Source organism: Mastacembelus armatus, chromosome 15 (genome assembly GCF_900324485.2).
Source record: "Mastacembelus armatus chromosome 15, fMasArm1.2, whole genome shotgun sequence".
In the NCBI taxonomy this organism is placed as follows: domain Eukaryota; kingdom Metazoa; phylum Chordata; class Actinopteri; order Synbranchiformes; family Mastacembelidae; genus Mastacembelus; species Mastacembelus armatus.
Genome location: NC_046647.1, coordinates 512,175 through 537,995, shown reverse-complemented (window position 1 = coordinate 537,995; position 25,821 = coordinate 512,175). Strand labels below are relative to the sequence as shown.

The 25,821-nt window shown below is 41.7% G+C and overlaps 2 protein-coding genes across 5 annotated transcripts in view; both read left to right on the top strand.

Annotated features, from left to right (window-relative positions):
- The window catches only part of birc6 (baculoviral IAP repeat containing 6), a 150,548-nt gene extending 147,985 nt beyond the window's left edge, over positions 1-2,563 (top strand). For all 3 annotated transcript variants that reach the window (XM_026309255.1, XM_026309256.1, XM_026309254.1), the window contains exon 73: positions 1,314-2,563. In XM_026309255.1, coding sequence (XP_026165040.1) covers positions 1,314-1,493 — 180 coding nt within the window. In that variant the 3' untranslated portion in view covers positions 1,494-2,563. The remainder of the gene's footprint in view (positions 1-1,313) is intronic.
- Positions 2,564-14,027: 11,464 nt separating this feature from the next.
- The window catches only part of ttc27 (tetratricopeptide repeat domain 27), a 97,990-nt gene continuing 86,196 nt past the window's right edge, over positions 14,028-25,821 (top strand). For both annotated transcript variants that reach the window (XM_026309100.1, XM_033325560.1), the window contains exons 1-2: positions 14,028-14,301; positions 25,198-25,381. In XM_026309100.1, the coding sequence (XP_026164885.1) occupies positions 14,211-14,301; positions 25,198-25,381 (275 nt within the window). In that variant the 5' untranslated portion in view covers positions 14,028-14,210. The remainder of the gene's footprint in view (positions 14,302-25,197; positions 25,382-25,821) is intronic.

Sequence of the window (25,821 nt, the reverse complement as noted above, 5' to 3'; positions counted from 1 at the left end):
AATGTGGATGATTTGATGTTTAGCTCTCATCTCTTGAGAATAAGTCTGGTGATTTTACTTATTGTCAACAATTCCCATCACAAGAAAATGCATCTACAGCCAACACTGACATGAGTCCAACCTGTGTCATGGGTCTGCCCGAACAGGTCAGCACACATCAGCCAACCGTCCTTTACAGCCTCCTGATCGAGGTTAGATACCTGTTGGAGGCCGCTGAGCCAAGTTTGTGCTGTTTAAATAGCCGGAGCATGTAGTGTAACCGTACAGGCGGGAGGTCAACCTAAACCTTTATCTACTGCTTACTGAAAGAAATTAAGTGAAATCCTGTGGTTTATCAGTGAAATATCTAGAGGTTGAGTCATGGCAACTGGACTTTCAGTTTTTAGGTCGAAACATTTCACTACTCATCTGAGTAGCTTTATCAGTCTGAGAGAACGCTGGTATGGAAACTCCAGTTTATGTTTCAGGTTGGTTTCACTCCACCCCAGATCCCATATGCTCATTAGGTGAGCTATGTAAATGGGGTGAGAGTCGTTAGACCTACATTCCTGAGTTCACACCTGGCCTGAATCGGCTCGTTAGGTGAACAAAAGGAATGAGCTCAGGTGAGGGTCTAAGGATCTAATGGTCGACTCATGTGACCCCTCTGATTCACCAAGAATGTGTTCTCCCTGGCAGACATTTGAATTGTTCCTTGATTTGCTGGGAAATATGTGGGACGGGAGCCTCTGGAGTGAAAGGAGCAGGTGACAGTTGTTACATGAACAGTTCACACACACGACTGCTTCCTGAAAGGGCTAAAAGAAAGAGAACCCATGCTAGCAGCATGCGAGGCTGTACACTAGCACGCCAGTGCTTTGTTAGTCTATCCCTGACCTCAGTTCTGCACCAGGTAAACACTACACAAGCTAAACTGCACATGGTTTACCCACAAACACCATCCTGTTGCACCAAATACTCTCCAAATATGGATTGATGCACCTGTGAAATAAATCCCAGGAAGTGCACTGTGGAATATTTGTTAAAAACTACACTGGCCCACATTTAGACGGTCCCTGAGCCTTTCTTTTCTAAAAGAAACAATGTCAAATGTTTTTAACCTTCTCTGCAAATGCACTTGGAGCTGAGAATCATAGGGTCATAGAGAAGGACTAGCACATTGTTGGTTTCGGTCTTTTCTTTTTAATAAGAAAAATACAGAATAACACCAGACTTTTTTTTAATAGCTAAGTTAGACTGGACATGTGCATAATCTGTGGAAATGGGATACTTTTCTTTAATGCTGTTAACTCTGACCTGTGTTTTTCTGACAGAGACACACAGCTCAGCTCAGAGAGGAACTTCTGAAGCTGCCATGCCCTGACGGTCTAGAGCCCGACGGCGACGAATTCTCAGAGAAGAGTGCCGCCCTGATCCTCAAAGAGCTGCCCAGTCAGGATGCAGAGAAGCCCAGCAGCAGTCAGGACAGCCACGGCAGCGAGGGCCAGTTATGAACCCCCGCCACTTCACCCCCCCCATGCCCTCCTGTCCCCTCCCAGCATCTCAGTCCCCAATCCCCACCGCCCCCTTTATGAGTTACTCTCAAAAAGACTTGATGGCTTCAGAGCACAAGCCACCACTTTGTCAATATTTGTATGTAAAGATCTAATGGCGGAATAGCAGAGAACGAGGGGATGGGAAACAAAACATGAGACAAACTCTGAACTATGCTTCACCCTTGAAAACAGTCAAAAACTTTTATTTACCTGTAAAAGAGTGTAAACATTTTGTGCTTTTTCCAATTGTGAAATAACCACTGATTGGTATGTTATTAAACTTGTTTATGTATACATAATGGAAGAGGAAAATTACAGATTATATAAGGGAAACTACCTTTAGAGAAGAATGTTTACTGAATGTTAATTTACTTTTTTTTTTCTTTCTGACTGTTAGTGACACAGTTGTAACCAAGGATATATTCTTTAAAGATGCTATTTTAAAAAAGAGCAAGAAAAAGAAAGAAGACACATAACTGAATCTGAGATAAGAGCCCCTCTGGTCATCTGTTGCTTCATCTAATTTCTCTAGGATCATATCCACTTGAATAAAGGCTGAGATGGACATTCTTAATGCTATGTTATCCCTTTTACAGGCTCCAAATTAAAAAGCACCATGCGCTGGATAAAGATTTTGTTGCCTCTCAGAACTTCTCCATGACCATTAACCTTCAACATGACTGTAGATCATAGACTGTGTGTTAGAGCCAAATGGCAAATGTGTTTTGAAAGCTTATGCATGTGTATGTGTGTTTTCTGTGCGTTTGCAACAATCCCCAGTGAGATACAAAGCTGTGATGTGCCTTTGATCTACACACACCACCAAATACTCCAACAGAGTACCTTTACTGATTTCATTGCTATTTCTACAAAATTAATGATTCTGCTCCTTCTGACATAAAAAACTGCTTTGGTCTTTTTTATTATGTTGAATTCCAGTGAACAAAAATGCACTTTCTATTTTGCTCACTCCTTAAAGCAGTCACGTACTCGTTTTGCTAGGACATTAAATGGAGCTTGAAATTATGGATTGATGTGCGAATGCTTCTTTCTAAACTTAACCAGATATCCACCCGCTACGCTAAAAAAAAGGAAAGCCATGAAGAGTCAGAGACACAGAATATGTGAGAAAAGGTTTGAGTTGTAATAATGGAAGATGTTCCTCAGGGGCTGAAGAGGTTCTTATATCTATATTCATTAATTTTTATATTGTAGTTGTTTTTATGGCGATGTTTATGTAAAATTTGGTGTGTTTCATCTACTGTTTTACTAAGTTATTGTTTTCAGACAAACATGCCAGAACTTGGACAATTTAGCAGTTTTATCATGCTACTTTTAGTAGTCCAAAACCCTGAACCCAGAACAGATTTGGACTGCCAGTGCCATTAGAGCCAGGCTGCTAGCATAGCATTCGGACTAGAGAAGTGTGGGCAGATGATAGCTAAGAAAGGGGAGGTGGTTAAGACTGATGGGATGGAAGTCCCAGTGCAGATACACAGACCAGCTACAGAACTATGGAATCCCACAGTCACATGGGAACCAAGATAAGGAGGCTAGTAGGACATCCAAGTTTCCTCAAACGGCAAGACAGAGCCTGCAGAGCCAGCTCAAGGCCAAGATCCAAGTCATTAACACCCTACTGGTATATTGAGCTGGAGATGTAGGCTGCTGATGTCTAGACCTGGAAACTCTCCCCAGTACACAGAGGTTTCTACCCTAAGTCCAATATCCAGATGGACTAAGAGTTGGAAAGAACTGTTGAGTCTCAAGGCCACACTGTAAGACGGCATCCACAAGAAAAAGGAACAAAGCGCCAGAACAATAGAAGTTATAGCATTTTAGACACTATCCCAAGTGCAGACTGCAAAGAAGTCTCAAGACTTTTCAGCACAAAGTGACATAGTGAAAACTGCTGGCAGGACCTGCATACACAAAGTCACACAGAACTGCATCAGCTAGATCATCCCAAGGCCAGATGGGAAAATGCTCAGAGGGAGGTGGAGAATAACATGGAGCCGATGCTATGGAACCATCAGGTCCTGAGAGACAGGAAGATAAGGCGCTTAAACTTCCACACCACCTGTAGGCCACCTGAGGCTGAGAAAGACACCACCTGCAGCTGCAACAAAGTTATATTTCAATTCAATTCACTTTATTACTCCCCAAGGGGCAATTAAAAGTGTTAGTTAAATTCTTTCAACAAAGAGAGAACAAACTTTGGTTAATTACACAGGAATTTTACATGCAAGGATTAACCGCACCTTGGTACAGCATGAAAGTCAGGCCGCAGCCAAGCACATCATATTAATGGTATGATACAAATAAGGTCATGTGAGCAAAAAGAGGAGGAAATTTCTGACTGCAGGACATCTGGGTTATGATACCAAGAGTCTTTATCAAAAAGTCAAGGTCAGAACAAACTGTTTACACTATAGGCCCTGTTCAGCAGTGTTTCGATTATACTACAATAAGGTGGATTAGGTCACTTGAGGGTGAAACATTTTCTTAATTTTTTTAACAAAAAGGCACACAGAGCAGCATACATTCACACAGACACAACAGAGCAATGTTGTCCACCACAATAAATAAATACAATACAAAGTGTTAACGTGCATTGTACTGCAGTTCTCAGACACTGGAGTTACCATTTCTTGAGCCATAGCATTTCTTTGAATTAAGGACCTGGACAGACCTTGAGACAAAGGTCACTTTCCTCCTTTAAATCATCAGTGCATGGGAAGTGACTACAGTATTAAGAGTTCATCACGTAAGGTGGGCTTACAGGAATACCAGTGTTTTCTCTTTTGGTTGTGTGTCACATTGGATGATGAACAGGAAGGTACCAATTATTTATGAACAGACTTTGGGCATTTTCAGCAAGCGATTGCAGGTGAAGGGTTATAACACTTTCAATGAAAGAACGATAGAAAGTTTTTAGAATGTTTCCACAAACACCAAATGTTTTAGGCTTCCTCAATAAATATTGTCTCTGGTGGCATGTTTGAGAATTTCCTCAATGTGCTGGAGGAAAATTTGAGAAAGCTGTCAAAGATGGTTCCAACATATTTGTACTCCTGCAATGATGTGTCAGTGCACAATCTGCACTGGCTGCCCCTGAATGATGGTGTTAACTGACTCAGCCAACTGCCTCTGTCTGTTAGAGAAGGTCACAATCATGTCTTTGGTTTTGTTAACATCAAGTTTAAGACAGGAACTTTCACATCAGCTCAGAAACTCCTGCAGAGCTGAGCTGTGATGCTGCGCGGGACCTCACAGGAGGGACTAGCACAGCGTTGTCAGCAAATTTTACCAGGTGGCAGTTTGGCTGGGTGGACCTGCAGTTGTCAGTAGAGAGGATGAAGATGAGAGGAGAGAGGACACAGCTTTGTAGAGATCCTGTTGATATAAAGATGACATCACAGAGAGTGTTACTGACCAACGCTCTGTGACCTGTTGGGGAGAAAGTCAGTAATCCATAAAATGAGCTGATGGTCAAGGTGGAAGCCGATGGAGAGTCTCTCTGCTAAGATGTGAGGCTGCCTGGTGTTAAATGCTGTTGCGTTAGAGATAGACGAGAGAACCCACATGCCGATCCAAAGTAAAGACCATAGGATTTTATGGCAGAGATAGGTGACAGGTGAAGCTCACTCACCACAGCGCACCTGCAGGGAATTAATCACAGACACAAGAGGGAAAGGTAGAGACACATGAGGAAGAGGGCATGAGTCGGCAGTGCTCCTGCCACCTCATGACAAACGTAGTGGAGAAGTCTGCAAACAGGAGCCTGGCATTCAAGATATTCAATAAATAAATAGTTTGGCATCTTCAACACCTCACCCCACTCTGTATGCAAACTGCAGTGGATCCATTTGTGGGTCAGTTAGTGTGGTGACATGACCACCCTCTCCATGGCCTTCATGATTCAAGAGGTGAGAGCCGCTGGTCTAAAGATGTTTAGGACCTTGGTGTTCCACTTCGTGGGGATAGAAATGACTGTAGAGTGAGTGTTTGCACTGGTTTGACTCTGCATTTGGCGAAGTGGTGGCCTCTGATTGGTTCAAATCCTGAGCCCATTGAGCATTTGGTGAAGGTTGCATCCATGAAAGTCACCAGGGGTTGACAGTGGAGAGGAAAAACTCCCTTTAACAGAAGAAAAAACCTCCAGCAGAACCAGGCTCAGTTTGGGCGGCCATCTGCCTCGACCGGTTGGGGTGAGTGGATAGAGGAGAGAGAAAAGAACAGCAACAATAAACAACAAATAGATAAGATCAGATTCCACTTTATTGTCATTCATTTTTACGTCACAAGTATGAACGAAATTACGTTTTCATTGCTCGCAAGGTAGAGGAGAGAGAAAATACGTAATGAAGAGGTAGAATATGTAATAAAAATAGAAAGGACTAAATAGAGTAAAAATAATAAATGAAATAAAATAAAACATGAATAAACTGAATAGGGTTACAGTGCATAACTTAGAAGTCCCAAATAAAAATATTGTACATGTGCTATGTGAATATCACTAACAAGACTAAAATAATATCTATACAGACACACCTGTGAATGATATCTGTTGCATTTATTGCACTTTCATACTGTTTATTATAACAAGACTATATAGCATTCCACAAGGATTGAGTTTGGGTGTGTGATAGGAGTACTGACTTTAGGAGGAGTAATCTTAAATACAGTACATGTATAGAGATACCTATTCAGTCAACAAAAAAGTTGTGTATTACCGATATCTGGTGTTATGACCTGGGTCATTATGTGTGAGGTTTTGTCGTGATTTGTGTGTTGTTAGCTCTCTCCTCCCCATTTCTTGGTGTGTATATGTGTGTATGTGAGAGAGAGAAAGGAGTGGGCGTGGAGTCTAGGTAGACCCATGAGATTGGTCCATTCAAACTGGATGGATGTTCCTGGATTGGTCCAGTCCTTCCGGGAAGACTATAAGAAGCTCCCACTGACTGCAGCCAGGGAGCTCTTTTTTGATCTCTGCCACTCCCAAACCAGCACTCTTTGTTGTGAAACTCTGTCTTTGTAAGAAGCCTAAGATGTGTAGAACAAATGGTTAGTTTGAGAATTGTGATCTTAGAGAAAGAACTTTTGTGACTTTACTTGCACTGTATATATTGAGCACTAAATACTTTTCGTTGTAGTAAGAAGCCCAGTTATTTGACTTATGTTTTCTCCTGTTTTTGTTAGGAGACCAGGGTAGAATACCTGTCTTTTTGTTGGTTTGTTTGGTTAGGAAATAGTAGGGCTGCTTTAGCGTTTTTGTTTGTTATTTTGGGCATTTGAGTGTTTGACAGAGTTACTTTGAGTATATTTGGAAAATAAATGGTTTCCTTTAAGTGCATTTAGTGGGCTGCTGGATTTATTTGAGAGTGGGAGAGTTTTTGAGAAAAATTCACATCGTGTCATGCCCCGGTATCCCCTAGGCCGGGCGTAACACTGGTAAGCACACCAAAACTATGGTTTTCTGTCTGTAAGAGCAATTTAACGCTTGTGCACTGTTCAAATTCACGACCCTTTCATTATGTTTGGGATGAAAACATCCACTAAAATAAACTGCTGTAAAAATATATCAGATGTTATATTTTTTTAAACTTCTTTTGCTTCAGTCTGTTAATCAACTTCAGTTCTGATCAAAAATACTAAATGTTAAATAAAATCCAGGATTTTAACTCTTTAAACGCCGATTTCATAAGTGATGCCACAGATTTGGGGAAAAAACACAAAATGACTAATTTTCAATATAGAAAGTGATTGTGGACTGGATATTTTTTACCTCTGATCAGTCTTGGATATGTCAAAGATTAGTAACACTGATTTTGATGAATTGTTAGGTTTTGTGCAGCATCAGATTTTAATTTTTTCTGACTGATTTACTGTTCATGGATGTTTTTGTCCCATTGACTGCCATGACATTTTTTTTGACTGCACAGCCATGACACTATACAGTATCTCACCGAAGTGAGTACACCCCTCACATTTTTGTAAATAATTTATTATATCTTTTCATGTGACAACACTGAAGAAATGACACTTTGCTACAATGTAAAGTAGTGAGTGTACAGCTTGTATAACAGTATAAATTTGCTGTCCCCACAAAATAACTCGACACACAGCCATTAATGTCTAAACCGCTGGCAACAAAAGTGAGTACACCTCTAAGTGAAAATGTCCAAATTGGGCCCAAAGTCTCAATATTTTGTGTGACCACCATTATTTTCCAGCACTGCCATAACCCTCTTGGGCATGGAGTTCACCAGAGCTTCACAGGTTGCCACTGGAATCCTCTTCCACTCCTCCATGATGACATCATGGACCTGGTGGATGTTAGAGACCTTGTGCTCCTCCACCTTCCGTTTGAGGATGCCCCACAGATGCTCAATAGGTTTTAGGTCTGGAGACATGCTTGGCCAGTCTATCAACTTTTACCCTCAGCTTCTTTAGCAAGGCAGTGGTCATCTTGGAGGTGTGTTTGGAGTCGTTATCATGCTGGATAACATGTTGTGTTATCATGCTGTGGCCCAGTCTCCGAAGGGAGGGGATCATGCTCTGCTTCAATATGTCACAGTACATGTTGGCATTCATGGTTCCCTCAATGAAATGTAGCTCCCCAGTGCCGGCAGCACTCATGCAGCCCCAGACCATGACACTCCCACCACCATGCTTGACTGTAGGGAAGACACACTTTTCTTTGTACTCCTCACCTGGTTGCCACCAGACACGCTTGACACCATCTAAACCAAATAAGTTTATCTTGGTCTCATCAGACCACAGGACACGGTTCCTCCATGTCCTTAGTCTGCTTGTCTTCAGCAAACTGTTTGTAGGCTTTCTTGTGCATCATCTTTAGAAGAAGCTTTCTTCTGGGACAACAGCCATGCAGACCAATTTGATGCAGTGTGCGGCGTATGGTCTGAGCACTGGCACAGGCACAGGCTGATCCCCCACCCCTTGAACCTCTGCAGCAATGCTGGCAGCACTCATAGATCTATTTCCCAAAGACAACCTCTGAATATGACGCTGAGCACGTGCACTCAACTTCTTTGGTCGACCATGGTGAGGCCTGTTCTGAGTGGAACCTGTCCTGTTAAACCGCTGTATGGTCTTGGCCACCGTGCTGCAGCTCAGTTTCTGGGTCTTGGCAATCTTCTTATAGCCTGGGCCATCTTTATGTAGAACAATAATTCTGTTTTTCAGATCCTCTGAGAGTTCTTTGCCATGAGGTGCCATGTTGAACTTCTAGTGAGCAGTAAGAGGCTGAGAGCAATAACACCAAATTTAACACACCTGCTCCCCATTCACACCTGAGACCTTGTAACACTAATGAGTCACATGACACTGGGGAGGGAAAATGGCTAATTGGGCTCAATTTGGACATTTTCACTTAGGGGTGTACTCATTTTTCTTGCCAGCGGTTTAGACATTAATGGCTGTGCGTTGAGTTATTTTGAGGGGACAGCAAATTTATACTGTTATACAAGCTGTACACTCACTACTTTACATTGTAGAAGTGTAATTTCTTCAGTGTTGTCACATGAAAAGATATGATAAACTATTTACAAAAATGTGAGGGGTGTACTCACTTCTGTGAGATACTGTATAATCATTCTTGGTGGTTGGTGGTTTCCCCTGTTGGGAAGAGGTAAAATGTGTGTGTTACGGCCCCTGAGGTGCCGTTTGACATTCTCTAGGTAATCCCTGAAAGTTGGCTGATGACGTACGAGGTGCGCCAGCTGAGACGCGCCAACCAATCACTATATAAAGTGATATATAGACCGAAAAAGCTTTACTCAGGCGGTGAGCTGGGATTTCACGTGAACAGTTCACCCTACTCGTAAAACCTTTTGATTGTGTCTCTTGCCTTAAACTTAGACGTGAGGTTCAAATTCAGACCTGTTAGTCATAGCGTACTTGTGAGTACTTGTTGTTTGCACGTTGGTTAATTGGGGTGGTGTCCTTTGTGTTTTGTTGTGATAGTCTTATTGTTCAATCTTTTGTATATTTGCAAATGGTCTTGTTGTTATTCCACTGTCACTGTTAGAATAAATGTCACACAACAGAAAATTCACCACGTGAGCCGTTCCATCTGTCTTCTCTCATCCACTTCCCTTTTTCCTTTAACATTATGTGAAGTCCCACTCGGGCTGGGACGTAACAGTGTGATTTTTAGGTTTGACAACCAAGTGGCCCCATTAACCCTTTACACAGGCCTGTGTAAAGTGTGTGAGACCTTTGCATGTTGACCCTGAGGTGTCTGAGAAAATCTGAATATGTCCCTCAGCTCTCAGAGAACAAAGACTCTACATTGACAAAGTGTATTTATGCACCTGCTGCCTTTTGATGGGGAGAAGTACAGACTAAAACAAAAACAAGGTAAGTGGATTTACACACTGACATGCCATCCTGTTGGTCATTTCATAAGAGCAGCAACCACCATGAGTAGTGGCTTCACTTGTACCAAAGTTTTGGAAATGATCATGCAGCCTGACCCCTCCAGCAAGATGCAGAATATATTGTCTTCTATTTTTACAGCAGTTTATTTTAGTGGATGTTTTCATCCTGAACATAACAAAAGGGTAGTGAATTTGAACCGTGGTGTCATTGTCTGTGTACTGTTTTAGCTCTGTCATCCTCTGTGGTGTGGCCAGGAACTGACCCATGACAGCATCATGTGTTGCCACCTCGTCATGACAGATCCTATCCCCAAAACACTGTTCTGGGCTACAAGATCTAGTTTTCCAAAGTCTTGTGAACCAATGTTCTGTATGTGTTTTATGATCTTAGTTTAATGACTTAAAAAATGTAGTTTTTCACTAACCATGCATAAAGGCTGTTTTCAAAAACACAATCTTGTATAAATGTGCTGCTCACATATTGTTGTAGCCCAGTACAGTGTTATCAGACGTTAGCCATTAATATGTTTAAAAGCAACTGAAAAAGCACAAACATCAGGTCATGTCAAAACTTGTCCAGGGTCCCAAAACACCCTCAGACCCCAGAGGGTTAAAGAAAGATGAGTAACCCCCCAAAACAAACAATAACTGAGGCTGTGGTGAAAGTCTGGAAAAACATCCCAAAAGAAGAATGAAAAAGTTTGGTGATGTCAGTAGGTCACAGGCTTGATGCCGTTATTGCAAGCAAAGGATTTGCAACTAAATCTTAAGTCTTATTCACTTTAATCTATTTTAAATAGTATTTTCCAATACTTTTACTCACCTAAAAATTTGGTGTTCTGTTATAAATGATGCAACCTTCTAAGCTGTGTATCAGATCCAGATGTAAATACCTGGAAATAAAAGCTGAAATGTTGATCTCTTGTCTCATATTCATCTTTTGATGCCAAACCCAAATGTTTTGTCTGCAAAAATAAAGTAATTGCCCACTTTTCCAATACTTTTGGAGGGGAGTGTAGACAGACTGAAAGAATCAAGTATGACTGCCCTCCAAAGAGGTCATCTACTTATCCTGAGATGGCTGTGAAAGTCAATGGTGGATCCACATATTTTGGAGCAGCATGGACAGGGGAAGGTGACAGTATATGGTGAAGGTGGAGCCTTTGCGAGTCTGTCTTTGCAGTGCTGCCGCTTTGTCTTTGCCATTGCCAGAGTTCAGACTCATGAACTGTAGCTCCTTCTCGCACAGTTTCAGCCCATAAGCACCTGTCCAGGACAGTGTGTTCCCAGTTGTCCAATGTGATGTGGCTCTTCTTCTTCTTCTTCTTCTTCTTCTTCTTCTTCTTCTTCTTTAGGTTGGTCTTGATGTTGTCTTTAAAGTGTTTCTTTTGCCAACCCGGGGCTCTGGCATACCTGTAGCTGGGAGTACAGTAGTTGTTTAGGGAAACGTGTATTGGGCATGCGGATATGTGGCCGGTCAATCCAAACTGCAGCTGCTCTAGTGCGGTGGCAACGCTGTCCATACTCACCTCCTCCAAAACACAGGTGTTGGTGTGTCTGTCTTCCCAATGGAGTATTAGTATTATCCGCAAAGATCCTTGGTGTTGTTGTTCCAGGGCTCCCACATGACTGCTGCAGGTGGTCTCTGCCTCAGCACCATACAACATGGCATACCAGCAGCCCAGACCAAGCCCCAAGGCTCCCGACCCACAAAGAGTCCCCTCCTGAGTCCAGCACATGCACCACCAGGACAATTCAGGCAATGATTAACCCCAAAGTCGACATCAGCGGTGGAGGAGAGAAGGCTGCTGAGGTAGGGGAAATGTTCAACATTTTCCAGAGTTGTATTGTCCAGTGTTATGGTGGGCTGAGTGAGTGGCTGGTTGGTTGGAGGTTGATAAAGGACCTGGGTCTTCTTGATGTTTAATGCTAATCCCAGGGCTCTATATGCTTTGGCAAAAGCAATCAGAATCTTCTGGAGATCATCTGCAGAGTGTGCTGCAATGGCATTATGCATACTAAAGCTCCATGATGGAAGAGTGGCTGAGTTTGGTTTTGGCCTTGCAAGGGTTAATGTTGAAGAGCCTGCTCTCAGTCCTATACAGGATTGAGATCCCCTGTGGCAGCTTGTTGCCATTAAGGTGGAGTATGGCAGCAATGAAGCTAGCAAACAGGGTGGGTGCGATGACACATGCCTGTTTGACCCCTGTTTCCACCATAAAGGGCTCAGGTTCAATGCTGTTGCTGAGCATGGTGGCTGACATGCCGTCATGCAAGAGACTCAAGATGCAGATGTACTTTTCTGGGAGGCTGTACTGTAATAATATGCTCCACAGAGCCTGATGGTCCACTGTGTCAAAGGCCTTTGTCAGGTCTATGAAGGCAATGTATAATGGCTGTTGTTGCTCTCTGCATTTTTATTACAGTGGATGTGCTGTGAATATAATATCCACTGTGACTCCGGATGAACAGAAGTTGCACTGTGATTTCCTCAGTCCATGGTAGCAGCCGATTTGCGAGGACACAAGCAAGCACTTTTCCTGTTGTTGACACGGGTGATATGCCTCTGTAATTCCTACATTCAGCCTTGTCCACCTTCTTGAAGATGGTCAGCTGAGCACTTCGGTCATGGTGGGAGGTTCCCCCATATTTTCTGTGATGGGGCTCTGGGGGATGTGGCTAAAGATGTCAGGTTCTGTTTTGCTGTTGTGGTTGAGAAGTTTGTGAAAGTGCTCTTCCCAATGTGCGTCGATGGACACATTGTCTTTCACCAGCTCTTTTCCATCCATTGAACGCACACGGTTCAGGCCACAGTAGCTTGGACCATGAATTACCTTTTATGCATTGAAAAAGCATCTGATCTCTCCAGAGTTTGTCAGTCTCCGGATCTTCATTGCTTTTTTGTATCCAGCAAGAGTTCTTAAGTTCTCTCACCTGGCTCTGGATGCCTGCCTTAGCTCTGGAGTGAGCCAGTCTCTTGGCCTTACAGGAGATGTCATTTTGTCATGAATAAAGGCTTCCCATTTTCAGTCTGGATATTTTTTGGACTAATACCCAAAGGTATTTTTACAGGCATCAAGGATGTGGATTTGAGAAGGTTCCAGTGATCTTCAATGTTATCTGGGTATTCCTGCCAAAGGCTTTCCCCAAGAGAGGCCTGGAGTTGCTGCTGGGTGGCAGATTCATGAGGGCTGTCTGTTCTGCTGATGGACGGACAGATAAACCGACAGATAGATAGACAGATAGACAGATTAATGGATAGACCAATAAACAGCCAGACAGATAAAAAGAGACAGACAGACAGATAAAAAGGCAGATAGATAGACAGACAGATAAATAAATAAAAAGGCAGATAGCTGGACAGACAGACAGACAGACAGGCAGACAGACAGATAAAAGACAGAGAGACAGACAGATAGTCAGACAGACAGACAGAGAGACAGACAGACAGAGAGACAGACAGACAGACAAAAAGGCAGACAGACAGACAGACAGACAGATAGTCAGACAGACATAAAAAGGCAGACGGACAGACAGGTAAATAAAAAGGCAGATAGAGATAAAAAGGCAGACAGACAGACGGATAGTCAGAGACATACAGACAGATAGACAGACAGATAAAAAGGCAGACAGAAAGACAGTAAGGCAGTCAAGAGAGAGACAGACAGACAGACATAAAAAGACAGACAAAAAGAGACAGGCAGGCAGATAAAAAACAGACAAATAAAAGGCAGACAGACAGACAGATAAAAAGGCAGATATACAGATAGATACTTCTTTTTTAATCAAAGGTTTTATTCAGATTGATTTTCCTATAGATGTATTTTCAAAGCACTATGCTGCATGAATGCAACAGTGATTACAAAATGACTTTATTAGCCATAACAGTCTCAGCACAAATAGGTAGCACTGTGTTTGGATGTTGCAGGTACAGTGAGGAGTCACTTCATAACTAATGGTCAGTACGAGGTGACTGCAGTTAACCAGTTTTAACTGGAGAGTATTAAGGGTTGCCACCGCTGGTCGTAAAAAAGCCCCAGCTTCCTCGTGCACGCCTTGATTATTTTCCCCACAATGCAATGCGCGCCTGTCATGGCTGCTCACTGATGCCACTTGCACCACATGTGTGGAAATAAACGTTTTTCCTCCGGCTCAGAAACTCTTGGCCACTTCGCTCCTCCACAGACGCTTCAGTTTCCGGCTTTGACGTGGGCTAGACGCGAAGAGATCAGCTGCTACTGGACTGGGCAGGACCTAGAGGGGTTCAAGGATGTCGCTGCACGTAGAGATCCCCGTCCTGCGAGGCTGGGTGACAGCCAGCGAGGCGGCCGACTGGAGGCTGCGTGTTTGCAGCGCTGCGGGTGAGTCTTTGTTTTCCTCACGGAGCCGCTGATCCTAACGTCAGGTGGGTAATTTGTCAGGTAGGTAGTTTGTCAGGTAGGTGACGTTGGGTACAGGCTGCTCCTCGCGGAGCTCAATGCTTCGCCCCGGTGGAAATGTCTGTTCCTGTCGTGCCGATGTGTCAGATCCCCATTTACTTTTTGGACACATGAAGTCACAGTACTTGAAGAACTAACACGATAGTGATGTTTAAATGTTGTGTTTGGCTGTGCTATCCGATATACGGACCATAACTATGAATTCATGATCATCAGAATAATATAGCAACCATCTAGCTAACGGTAACGGTGGCTGTAACGCTAGTTGGTCCCATTTTCCCAGAAATAATAAGGAGATTTGCTAACTGAGCAGCTGCTTTTGGAGGCAGCTGCTGGACTGCTGCTCTGTCTCAGGGTCACCTGCCTGATAGTCTCATGACTCCTTAACCAAACTTCAGCCAGTGGATGCTGTGTTAGCAGGCAGTGGATTAGGACACAGAACATTAGTTATGGCCAAACAGTCCAGTCTGACATCAGAACCCGTCTGTCTGTTTCAAACTTTCATCTATTATTCTTGGATCAATCAATCTTTATCCAACAGTAGCTACATGGAAGGTTTGTCAGGAAAACATGTGTCTGGGCTTTTTGATTAGTCATTTACTTTCTATAAATGGCATGAAGTGTAAATAAGACTCTGATGGATAAAGTACTTAGGTTTTCAGACACTGTACAACGGTGCAATTGCAGGGTGCATGGAGGTAAAGATGTAGCTCTTATGGGTGTCCAGTTGGAGCTCCTGTGGGCCGTTGCTCATTTGATTTTAGTGTAGCACGTTGTTTTTGTATTAGACACAGACTACTTGTACACTTCAGAGCACAGTCACAATCATCTCTCTTAACCTCACATAATCGCAATATGATATGGACGTTGATACAGTGCGGTACGATACGATTCAATACTGATACGACGATATATAATACTATATATATTGCAATACTCAACATTTGTTATTCAAAATTTAAAAATAGTGCTGAAAATACAACTTTCTGTGCACCATTGACATAATCTAGTAACATGCAGGCACATCACATTATATTGGTAACTGAGTTGGCAAACTATTTTGATGATCCAGTACTGAAGATTTCAGTGGATAATTCTCATACAGTGTGACCATGAATATAAAGTGCATGTCAGTGTTTTTACATTCGAATTCACTACAACATGAAAAATGTGCCTGAGGCCTCAGTTGTGTTCAAGTCTTTTGTTACTGAACTAAAATGTAGAATTTGGTCCAGGGTGTCCAGTTTCCCTTACTGGACTTACACTCACTTCTGAGGATAACACTGATGGAGCAGTCCCTATCATGAGACACTGAAACAATGTTTGCCGGAGAATGTGGTTCCATCATATTCACCATTAGTTTAAAGCCTGGATTTTCAATAACACCATAAGAGTGCAGATAAAAATGCACCCTGGAATCTGTAATCTTCTCTGCATGAGCTGAGGTAGATGTTCACTTGTAGGTGGCGATTGACTCGGTTCCACAGGTTCCATGGAGGTGGTGCTGCTAACTTTCAGCATGGTGTCTTGTAGGTGAACCGGCCAGTTGGTCATACTACCTGAATGCCTTACTGAAGCATGACAATGTTTGCAAACGACTTTTGTTTTGTCCATATCATTACTCCTGTCTTTAACCTTAAAGCCAAAGATCTGCTTTTAGAGATGAAGGCGCTGCTAAAATCTTCAACATTTCACTCATTTACTCACTTCACTTCTGGTCTGAAAAGACAAAGATGCATGTTGTACATGAAGGACTGGCCCCATCTACTACAAGCTGAGGAAGCTACACTGGCCCCTTATGACTGGAGGGAGTATTGATATCAGGGGCTGGAATATTGATATGTTATTGTTTTTTCTATCTTTTTTTTTGCACAGCCCTAATTTAGGTGTTTTTGGACTGCACTTAAGCTCTGGTCAATAAACTAACAGTTCCTGATTGATCCAACATTTCATGCAGGATATCGTTCAGTGGCTCAGTAGGCGTAATCCCTCCATTTTAGGAGGATTTTATTTGGAAAAAAATATTGTAGGAAGTGACAAAAGGGAAACATTCATCCATTATCTATACCTCTTGCCCTGTAAAAGGTCACGGGGGACAAGGAGCCAATCCTAGCTGACATTTGACAAAAGATGGAGTAAATGAAATTTTTTTTCTTCCAGAGTAGTACTTTTAGTACTGAGGGTGTGTCTCTAAAATAGCTTGGAGGTGATCACAGGATATTAAAACTAAGAGTTAGCCAGACTGAGCATAAGATCTGGGAAACAGATTAAGGTAGTTCAAGGCTGTGTGTCATATTTAGTCATTTGAAAGCTACATGGTACACAGGAAAAAATTGCACTGCCTGTGTGGTATACCTGATCATTCATCTGGGATCAATTGCTGCTCAGCCCTGCCTGCTTTTGCTAATTCAATTCACTGTCACCTTATTAACTGCAGCTCATTGGCGGAACCTCTATGAGTTATGGAGAAATTTGAGGGCCTTTCCTTGTTTTCCATAATTGCAGCCATTTCAGACCTGAGGGGTAGCTGAAATGTTATTAAACATGTGGCCAAACCTCAGGCTTTCATTTTCTCCCTCATAAAGCTGGAGCTTTCATCTTCTTGTCCTCTCCCTCCTCCCTGCCTTTGCTATTATGGCAACTCCTGGGTTTCATGAGAACAGCAGTGAGATGAAATTGTCCTTTACAACACAGTAATTGGTTATTAAAGCTGAGGGTACAGTTAAGAGATTATATGGCTAACCTGCAGGTGTACCTAAGTGGGCCAGAAATCTGGCTTTATGTGAGACTGTGAGCATAAGATCTGGGGGACACTAATGAAGTCAGAAGTGGTGGGTATACAGTATTGTCAACTAGGGTTGGCTTGTAAGTTCAACTTGAGTGATTAACTATTCATATAACTGCTGTAATGAGAGTCTATCTGGAAGTGTGTTTTCATTTGTTGAAATTGTGGCATTAAAACTACAGGAGACACATTTTTTGATGAGGAAGATCAGGGAGACAGTGGGATACAACCAGGACATTATGATGTGTTAATTCATATCATTACTTGAGCCTTTGCATGTGGTAGAGTGACATCATACAACTTACAGATACAGTATTTGTTTGAAAGATAGTTGGTAACAAACTTACAGTTGGCTTGATGGTTACTGTCATGAATTTGCAGTCTGAGAAGCTGCAATCACTACTTTCAGCCATAGCACTGAGATGGCATTGATTCCCTGTTAGTAGGACTACCACTGGTCCACTGACGGTCACCACAAAATTAATCACGTTTTGTCATGAGGTTCACATTTGTGACTGACTCTCTGAGCTCGCTAATATTGTGAACATCTTCAGAAAGTAGATGGCATTCTGGCACAGTGGTTAGCACTGGTTGCAACCCCATTTGACATGGGGTCTTTCTGTGTGGTGTTGGCATGCTCTCCCCATGTCTGTGTTGGTCCTCTTCAGGTACTCCGGCTTCCTCCCACAGTCCAAACACATGCAGGTGCGTTAGGTTGGCGAGTCCAAACTGCCAGTAGGTGTGAGTGTGAGTGGTTGTTTGTGTACCCTGGCAGTCTCAAACAGGCAGTCTCAGTTTGGCTGAGACTAGCTGCAGCGCTCTGCAACCATAGACAAGAAAAACGGTATCGATAATGGATGGAAATTTAGCAGGTAGTCTTTGACTCGTGGCCCTGTTCTGCTGGAGGTTTTTTCTTCCGTTAAAGGAAGTTTTTCCTCTTCACTGTCGCCAAGTACTTGCTCATAAGGGACTTGTTGGATTTTTAGTTTTTGTAAAGTGCCTCGAGATGATTGTATTGTGATTTGGTGCTATACAAATAAAATTGAATTGAATTGAATTGAATTGAATTGAATCATGAATCAGATGAGGAAAAACTTCAGAGAGCAAACCTTTAAATGCAAAAGAGACCTAAGTAAGAGCAACAGGGGAGGGCTTGCTCTTCCAGGGCAGGCAGACATGCAATAGATGTTGTGTACAGAATAGAGCACACGCCATCATAATCACTGAGCATGCTAGCATACTGAGGATTTAGCTCACAGCCTTTTGGCTCACTTTGAACACTGCCAAAACTTTTTAGATATGTAGGTTTTTTTTTTTTTTTTTTTTTTTTTTTTTTTAGTGACAATGCTCTCATGAATCCCCTGACTGCTAGGTAATCATTTCAACATCAATTTGCTATTTCACACTGTCACTTGCTGTGCAGCCACTACATTCAAAAACTGCTTTCATTTGCTTTGGGTCAGGTTCCAAAGAAAAAAAAATCCAGTGTCATTTGTAAGCATTGTCCCACACCACCTCTATAAGACACTTTGATTTATTGAAAGTCAAAAGTAGGTAAGATGGGTTAAGGGTGTTTCCTTCCTTTCTTGATTAAAAGTCCATTGCCTATAGGAAAGATAACATTTTGCGGGTCAGAGATGGTGTCTGTAATAAGTGTAAATGCTATTTACAAAACTGCAACAGTCAGCTGGAAATGTACAAGTTTAAATTCCCCAAGCCCCAAAAGAGATTGTTGTATGAGTTTTATTACTCTAGGCATGCCGAGTTGTCTGGAGAATAACTGAACATTGTTTTGTTGGATATAAAGAATCCAAGAGAGGCATAGATCAGGGTTGAATTTACTGTTGTTTTTTCTGGCATGACACATATTTTGTCAGCCCTTTTTTATGTGTATAAGGGCTGTCCTGGAACCAATTTGGACATATTCTCAAGTTGATCAGGCTTCGTTATGCAGCTCAGAACACCAACTACCTCTCTCCTGTCTCTCTGGTCTCTCCACCATGGGAACACAAAGCAATCAATGCTAATGAGCCCAGCCAGTCTCCCTCCTCAAATAAAAAGCTAATGAAAGGCAGGGAGAACCAGCACATGGGAAACACAATTATTTCTGGCTGGGAAGCAGTGGCCCTGCCCTTTTTCACTATACTACCAGCCTCTTACAACACACACCACAGTCTAAACTGGTGTGGGGGTATTAGCTCACAAAACACTCGCACACTGTACTCACACTGTTAAGTATGCGCATTGATTTAAGTGAAAGTGAAAGTGGCTTGTGTAGCCAAGTATGGTGACCCATACTCAGAATTTGTGCTCTTCATTTATCAAATCGGGCATGAAATCAGGCTTAAAATCAACTAGTGTGTATTCAACCTAAGCAGATTAATTCAGTTGTGAAATCAAGCTTCTTCTACCTGATGTTCCTAAGCAAGGTCAAGTCAGTTCTCTCTTTTAAAGATTTTGAAATAGCGATTCATGCATTTATTACTAGACTTGATTATTGCAATGCCCTATATTTTGGTGTCGTTTAATTGTCCCTTTCTCCAGACAGCTGCTCGACTTTTAACTAATACACATAAATTTAAGTATATATCACTGCTACTGGTTACCCTTCACTGGCTTCCAGTTTGTTTTAGAATTGATTTTGTTTTCAAGGCCTTAAATGGTTTGGCTTCCTATTGCTGCAATCTCAAGCTCGAAATTTTGGATGTTCCCAAGAGGACAGGAACAAAGTGACTTTGATCAGGATCTCAATCAGCAAGATTCCATAGTTGGAATCTGTTTTTGGACCTGCTCAAAAACATATCCTGACCTCTAGAGAGTGCCAGTAGAGCGGGAATGGGTCAGGAAGCATGGAATTTAAATAGGAATTGGATGGAAGTTAACCCTCTGGGGTCGACGCACGCGCCGGCGCGTTTTGACGCATCTTTTTCTGATAAGGCCGAAACAAACTTAAATTACTCCGTCAATTCTGATCGTACAGATAAAAGAAGTATATCATTCAAATCTGTAAAGGGTCTAGTTTTAGTGGTATACCATGATAATAACAACAAAACGTTGTGCTTTTTTTAAATAAAGAAAGCCGACAGGGTGCGCTCTCGGACTTTTCTGTCTCTGCCATTTCTCTTCACAGACGCGTAAATAAAACAACCAGAATCTCAGCGAATACTTGCCTCATAAAAATAAGAATTATATGGCTAGAAAGCTTGAAATGTTTTCTTTTGAGTGAAACAATTCAAGTCAAAAACAAATCATCACTTTTTATTTAATCCGTATGAACGTAAGGAGAAGTCCGTTTTTTCCTGTCTCACCTCATTACAGGTAATGCGACCCCGCCTTGTACACTGTCCACTGTTCACATGTAAATAATCTCAGGTGAACCAGGTAAATATGTGCACACCCCCGAGAAATGACATAAAACGTCAAACTTCATCATAGAATTTGCTCACTTTTTCTGCGCGTTTGGATGATGGCGCGTCACGGACGTGAAGAAGCGCTCCTTATATTCCACACAGAGACGAATAGTTTAGTTTGTCCTCAGAGTAAAAACACTGATTTTAACTCAAATGAAGAACGTTTGGCTCCTTGTTTTGTATTGTGCTGCACTAATCCCCTCTCAGCTACATTGACTGAAAGGCTCATTATGCGCGCCTTTGTCTGGACGTTCAGTGCGTCTTTTGTGTTCTCAGGTAAATCACATGACTATTCATCCTCAGACACACCCTCTTGCATATGGCCTTTCTGGACAAAAAGTGTTTTAGAAAATTTAAATCAGTGTTTTGTTTACTGTGAATGTGTGAACAAGATGACATTCGCAGCACTCTGAAGTAAACACTTTAGCCTACAACATGCAGGTCTCCAAAGTCTCCAATGTTCTGTTTGTGTTTTATGGTCTTATTTCAGTGAGTAAAAAATTGTAGTTTTGCACTAACCATGCATAAACACTTTTTTCTCAAAAACACAATAATGTATAAACTTGCTGCTCACATATTATTGTAGCCAATTTTGTGCTGATTACAGTGTTATTAGACTTTAGACATTAATATGTTTAAAAGACACTGAAAAAGCACAAATGTCAGGACATGTCAAAATTTGTCCAGGCCTCAAAAACCCCCTCAGACCCCAGAGGGTTAACCGTACCCATTTTGTCAGGAACTGTGTCACCTCCCCAACGCTGGACATTCGTAAACAGTGACAAAAAATTTCAGGGCTGCACTGGTGGTTATGTCGGGATGCAATTTCCCAGTATAGTGCATCTTCTTTTGGGTTGTGAGTCAGCCATTTAATGACATTTGAGCCCAAAATGATATCATTATGTTGGCCAGGCATGACTAAAGTGGGCACAACACAAGACATGCCAAAGATTTCCATTTCCAATTCGTAATAGCCCTCAGGTTGAGTCCGCAAGCCACCACAGCCAACAAAGATAATATTTTCTTCAGGTTGTTGTTTTTGAGACAAGATACAGGCAGCACTGCATTCCAGTTCAGCATCTCCACTGATGGTGCATGCCATAGAGCCAGAGTCCAACATGCCCTTGAGCTGTATATGGTGATCGATAAGAACAGGGACATAAAACAGGTCACCAAAAGCTTGTACTTTCTGAGTGGATTGAACAAATACTCTGGTCCCCTCGGGGGCACACACTCTGTGAGAGTGTTGTGAGCTCACTGGTCGTTTGGGGAGAGCTACTCGTGTTTGGGCCTGCTGTGCAACCAGGCGATCCAATAGGTTCACTAAACTTTTCAAACAGTCATTGTCTAGGCTCGATTGGGCAGTAGGGGCTTAAGGAGACACTAATTGTGTAGCGCAGTGAGAGACAGTCACCTCACGAACAACGGGCACACAACTTTGAGAGAGGAATTTATACTCATATTTATGGCCAACAGGTGTGGTGGCAGCTTTGACCTTGCTTTCTCGAGCATGATCAAGTCTTTCTTGGACTTCCGATGCTGACCGCTTCTCTGCGGACTTAAACTTGAAGACACCTGCAAGCGACTTATCAGGACAATGTTTGATAAACATCAACGTGACCTCCTGACTAGGGTTATCAATGTTACGCCCCTGTCTCTGCAAACACTCACACACAACATCCATAATTTTGTTAAGCCTAATCCAATAATCAACTACGTCTTCACCTGGCATGGGTGGTGTTCTGTCAAAATCAGTCAAGGGCATATTGGAGTAACTCAGTTCGCTGAAGTGCTGTTTTAGAATGTCAAAGATCACATGGGGGTCCTGAACATGATCAGTGGTTTTGTCATTTCGCAGCTTGATCTTTACTACATCCCCTGCTTTTCCCATAAACCTTGCAATGATCTCTTGTGAGTGCTCAGGGAGTGGGATAGCTCGTTTTTTTCAAATACCAGGTCATGATATTTTTCCATTCATGTACAGTGAATCTGTCCGAACCATCGCCCCTGTATATGGGCGGGTTCCTTAGCGTCGGGCTGCATAACAAGCTTCACACTGGATAGAGACGTGTCCAAAGCCTGCTGAGGTTTGTCATCCAAATGTGAACTTCTGTCAGACTGAAGTTTCTCAGCCATAGACTGACCCATCTTATCTGCTAACTGTGTAATAAGAGAGCCTAAATCTGAGTTCTGTACATGTTGAACTTGTTGACCAGCTGTGTCTTTTTCAGCATAGGGAGTGGAAGTGAGTGGAGGAACATGAGGTGCTCTAACACTATGCCCTGGTGTACTGGTATCTAAAGGCAGCCTGAATACACCCCTCCCCACACCAAACTGGGACCCTACAGAGTTATCAACAGTAACATCCTCAACATTCCCGACACTATATGCAGTAAACTCAGCCACTCTGTTTCAAAACATGTACAATACGTGGATCAAAATAGCAAAAATGACTCCTAAATACAACTCATCAACAATAGATTCGAAAACAAACAAAGTATAACAACAAAAAATTATTTAACTAAAGCGCGAACTGATCCAGTAAAATAACACGTTAACATAATAAATATGCCATAACAATGAACATAAATTACATGAATTTTAGCGATATGATCACATTCATCTTAATCATAACTAATACATATAAAAAAGAAAAACATACACTGAGTGGGAACATACCTGGTTAATTGACAAAACAAAATAAATACAGGGAAGTAGACCTTGCCATCTATATGTATGAATCCCTGTTAACAACAGAAGCACATTGGAGTTAACAGCACAACGTGGCAAGTCATGTGCTTAACACAAACTCAATAACAGTACTTCCCCTTATATCTCTCGATTGTAATCTTACTCATGAATTAGCGGGTAAGTACAGTAATTCATAACATCTTAAATGTTGAGTAAATTACTTAGCCAACTGAAAATATTACAAATCGATTCTCTCAAAACTAATTCTCGTCTTGATGTCTATTAAGAGCGTCTCTAACACCTCTTAAAGAGACAGTACCACCTCTCCACTACAGTGTAAAACTTAACTTGAACAGTCAATACAGGATTAACAAAAATTTTGGTGTGGTTTCACCAGAACAAATACAAATACATTTCTTATTATTATACATTTCTTTTACACTGGTTACACGTTAACTTAAACTGTTGTGAATGTTTCTACTGAAAGATCATTATCAAAGTAATTTATCTAGCTACATTAACTATTAACTTTAAAACAAATAACTGTTGAACGGCAGAGAGCGGCTGTTTTTGTGAGAAAAGAGCACGTCTTAGTCGAGGTAGTCATCAATATAGGGGGAATACCCTGTGAATTGGTCGTTAGCAGCTTATCTACAGCATAAGTAGAACGGTGATGGAACGTAATTGATCGGCTAAAAACGGGACCTAGACGTGAAGTGAACAGCAGCTGACACTGCGTTTAAGCGTATATGTGTCGTAAGTTCAGTGTATCTGTGGTATGTGGGTCTTAGATCATCAGGTCAGTACTAACTTGAGGTACCTAGGGGTACCTGTTAGTAGATCATGATCTAGAGGTCATGGCAACTGGACTTAGATAACTTGACCTGGATGACTGAGAATCTCCACAGACATATTGTAGATCATGATATTCTCCTGGTGTACTGTTTGTCTCAGTGTCCTTTTCATTGTGTTTCTACTGTCTTGCATTAATCCCATCTTTTTACCATTTGTTACACATTTAGGTTGACTGAATGAGATGTTAAATGTGCTATATAAATACATTTTAATTTCTTGATTGATTTTCACAGTAAGTAAATATGTAAATACACTAAAGTATTGTTTATGTCATGAGAATTTTATAAAATTGACCAAACATTTAAAAATTTGAAGACTTTGACAATGGTTTCATTTTATTTTTCATCTTTCAAGTGGCCTTATATAATAACTTTACAAACCTAATTGGAGGTATAGCCCTAGATGGTCACAGTATGCTGTATATGTGGTGAAACAGCATAGATATAAATTCGTGCTGCTTTGAGAGACATACATATTGTATGGTCTTTTCAAATGAAAACAATAACAGCCTAATATGGGCATAACTTTTGATGCCCATATGAAATAATTACATTTAATGAAGATATATGAATGGTGTCTAGATGTTTCACTCAAATGTAATCCTGGGAGGCACTGATCAACCCCCGGCATATGTATAAGATCTGTGACCTGATGAGGAGTGTGTGTTTTTACATAAATGGTTGTCATCTGTATACATTTGATACCTAGCATCTTTACAACTTTCAGGTAGATAATTTATACATAACCAGAGGATCAGTGGTCCTAATATATAAGCATGACTACAATAAGGTATAATCCAATACTAGTTGTACAAGTGTTATTTTATATTGTTCCAGCTTATAAACACATAGCATTAAAAACCCAACACTGGGTTATAATTGCATGGCACTGAGGTCTGTTTATTGAGATCAGCATTCTTTCATTTAATAGGCTTGTATTTATTTCCTTCATTCAATTTTCATTTATTTCATTCATTGTTCTTATGTGGTCACATAAATTGAAGCAAATGGGTACACAGTGGAGTGACAGCACTGTCAACATGCTTAATGTGAACTGGTTCTAACCTTGTTCTTTCAGAGGCAGGCTCTCTGCTGGAGTCATTGATGGAGGGGCGCTTTGAGGCAGTTCTCTTGAGCCCCCAAGTGCTAGATTTGCTCAGTGGAGATGGCAGCAGCAGTGAGGGGGAAAACATTGAGGCATACCTGGAGAGGCGAGTCCTCCTCTATCTGACTGGTGACACCAACAATGAGCAGACCAACAGGTAATACAGAGGGACATCAAGCCCTCAGAGAGAGCAAGATTAGTAATATTTCATAAATGTGTTTTGACCATATGATTTGGTGAAGTTAATCGAACTGCTGTCAAGTGTCTTGTAAGTTTGCTCTTACAAATAAGATTTTATATCACGATTTCTAAAACGGACATATCAAGTCTTGCCCTTATACTAGTCAGATGGATGAGATAGCTGTCTACCGGTCTGAGGATGCAAGCCTTTTTTTTGAAAGCATTATTCAAGCTGCACTCTGAATAACATCCCTCATCACCTTTCTAGTAAGTGTCTCCTCATCAACAAACAAATGGCTACGTCTTGTTCTTGGCTTGCTGGAAAAGTGTCTATACAAATAATCATTGCCAACATCAGTTAGCATGCAAAATGTTTAGATACAGTAGCACATCAAACATCTTAAAAATAACTTTCTG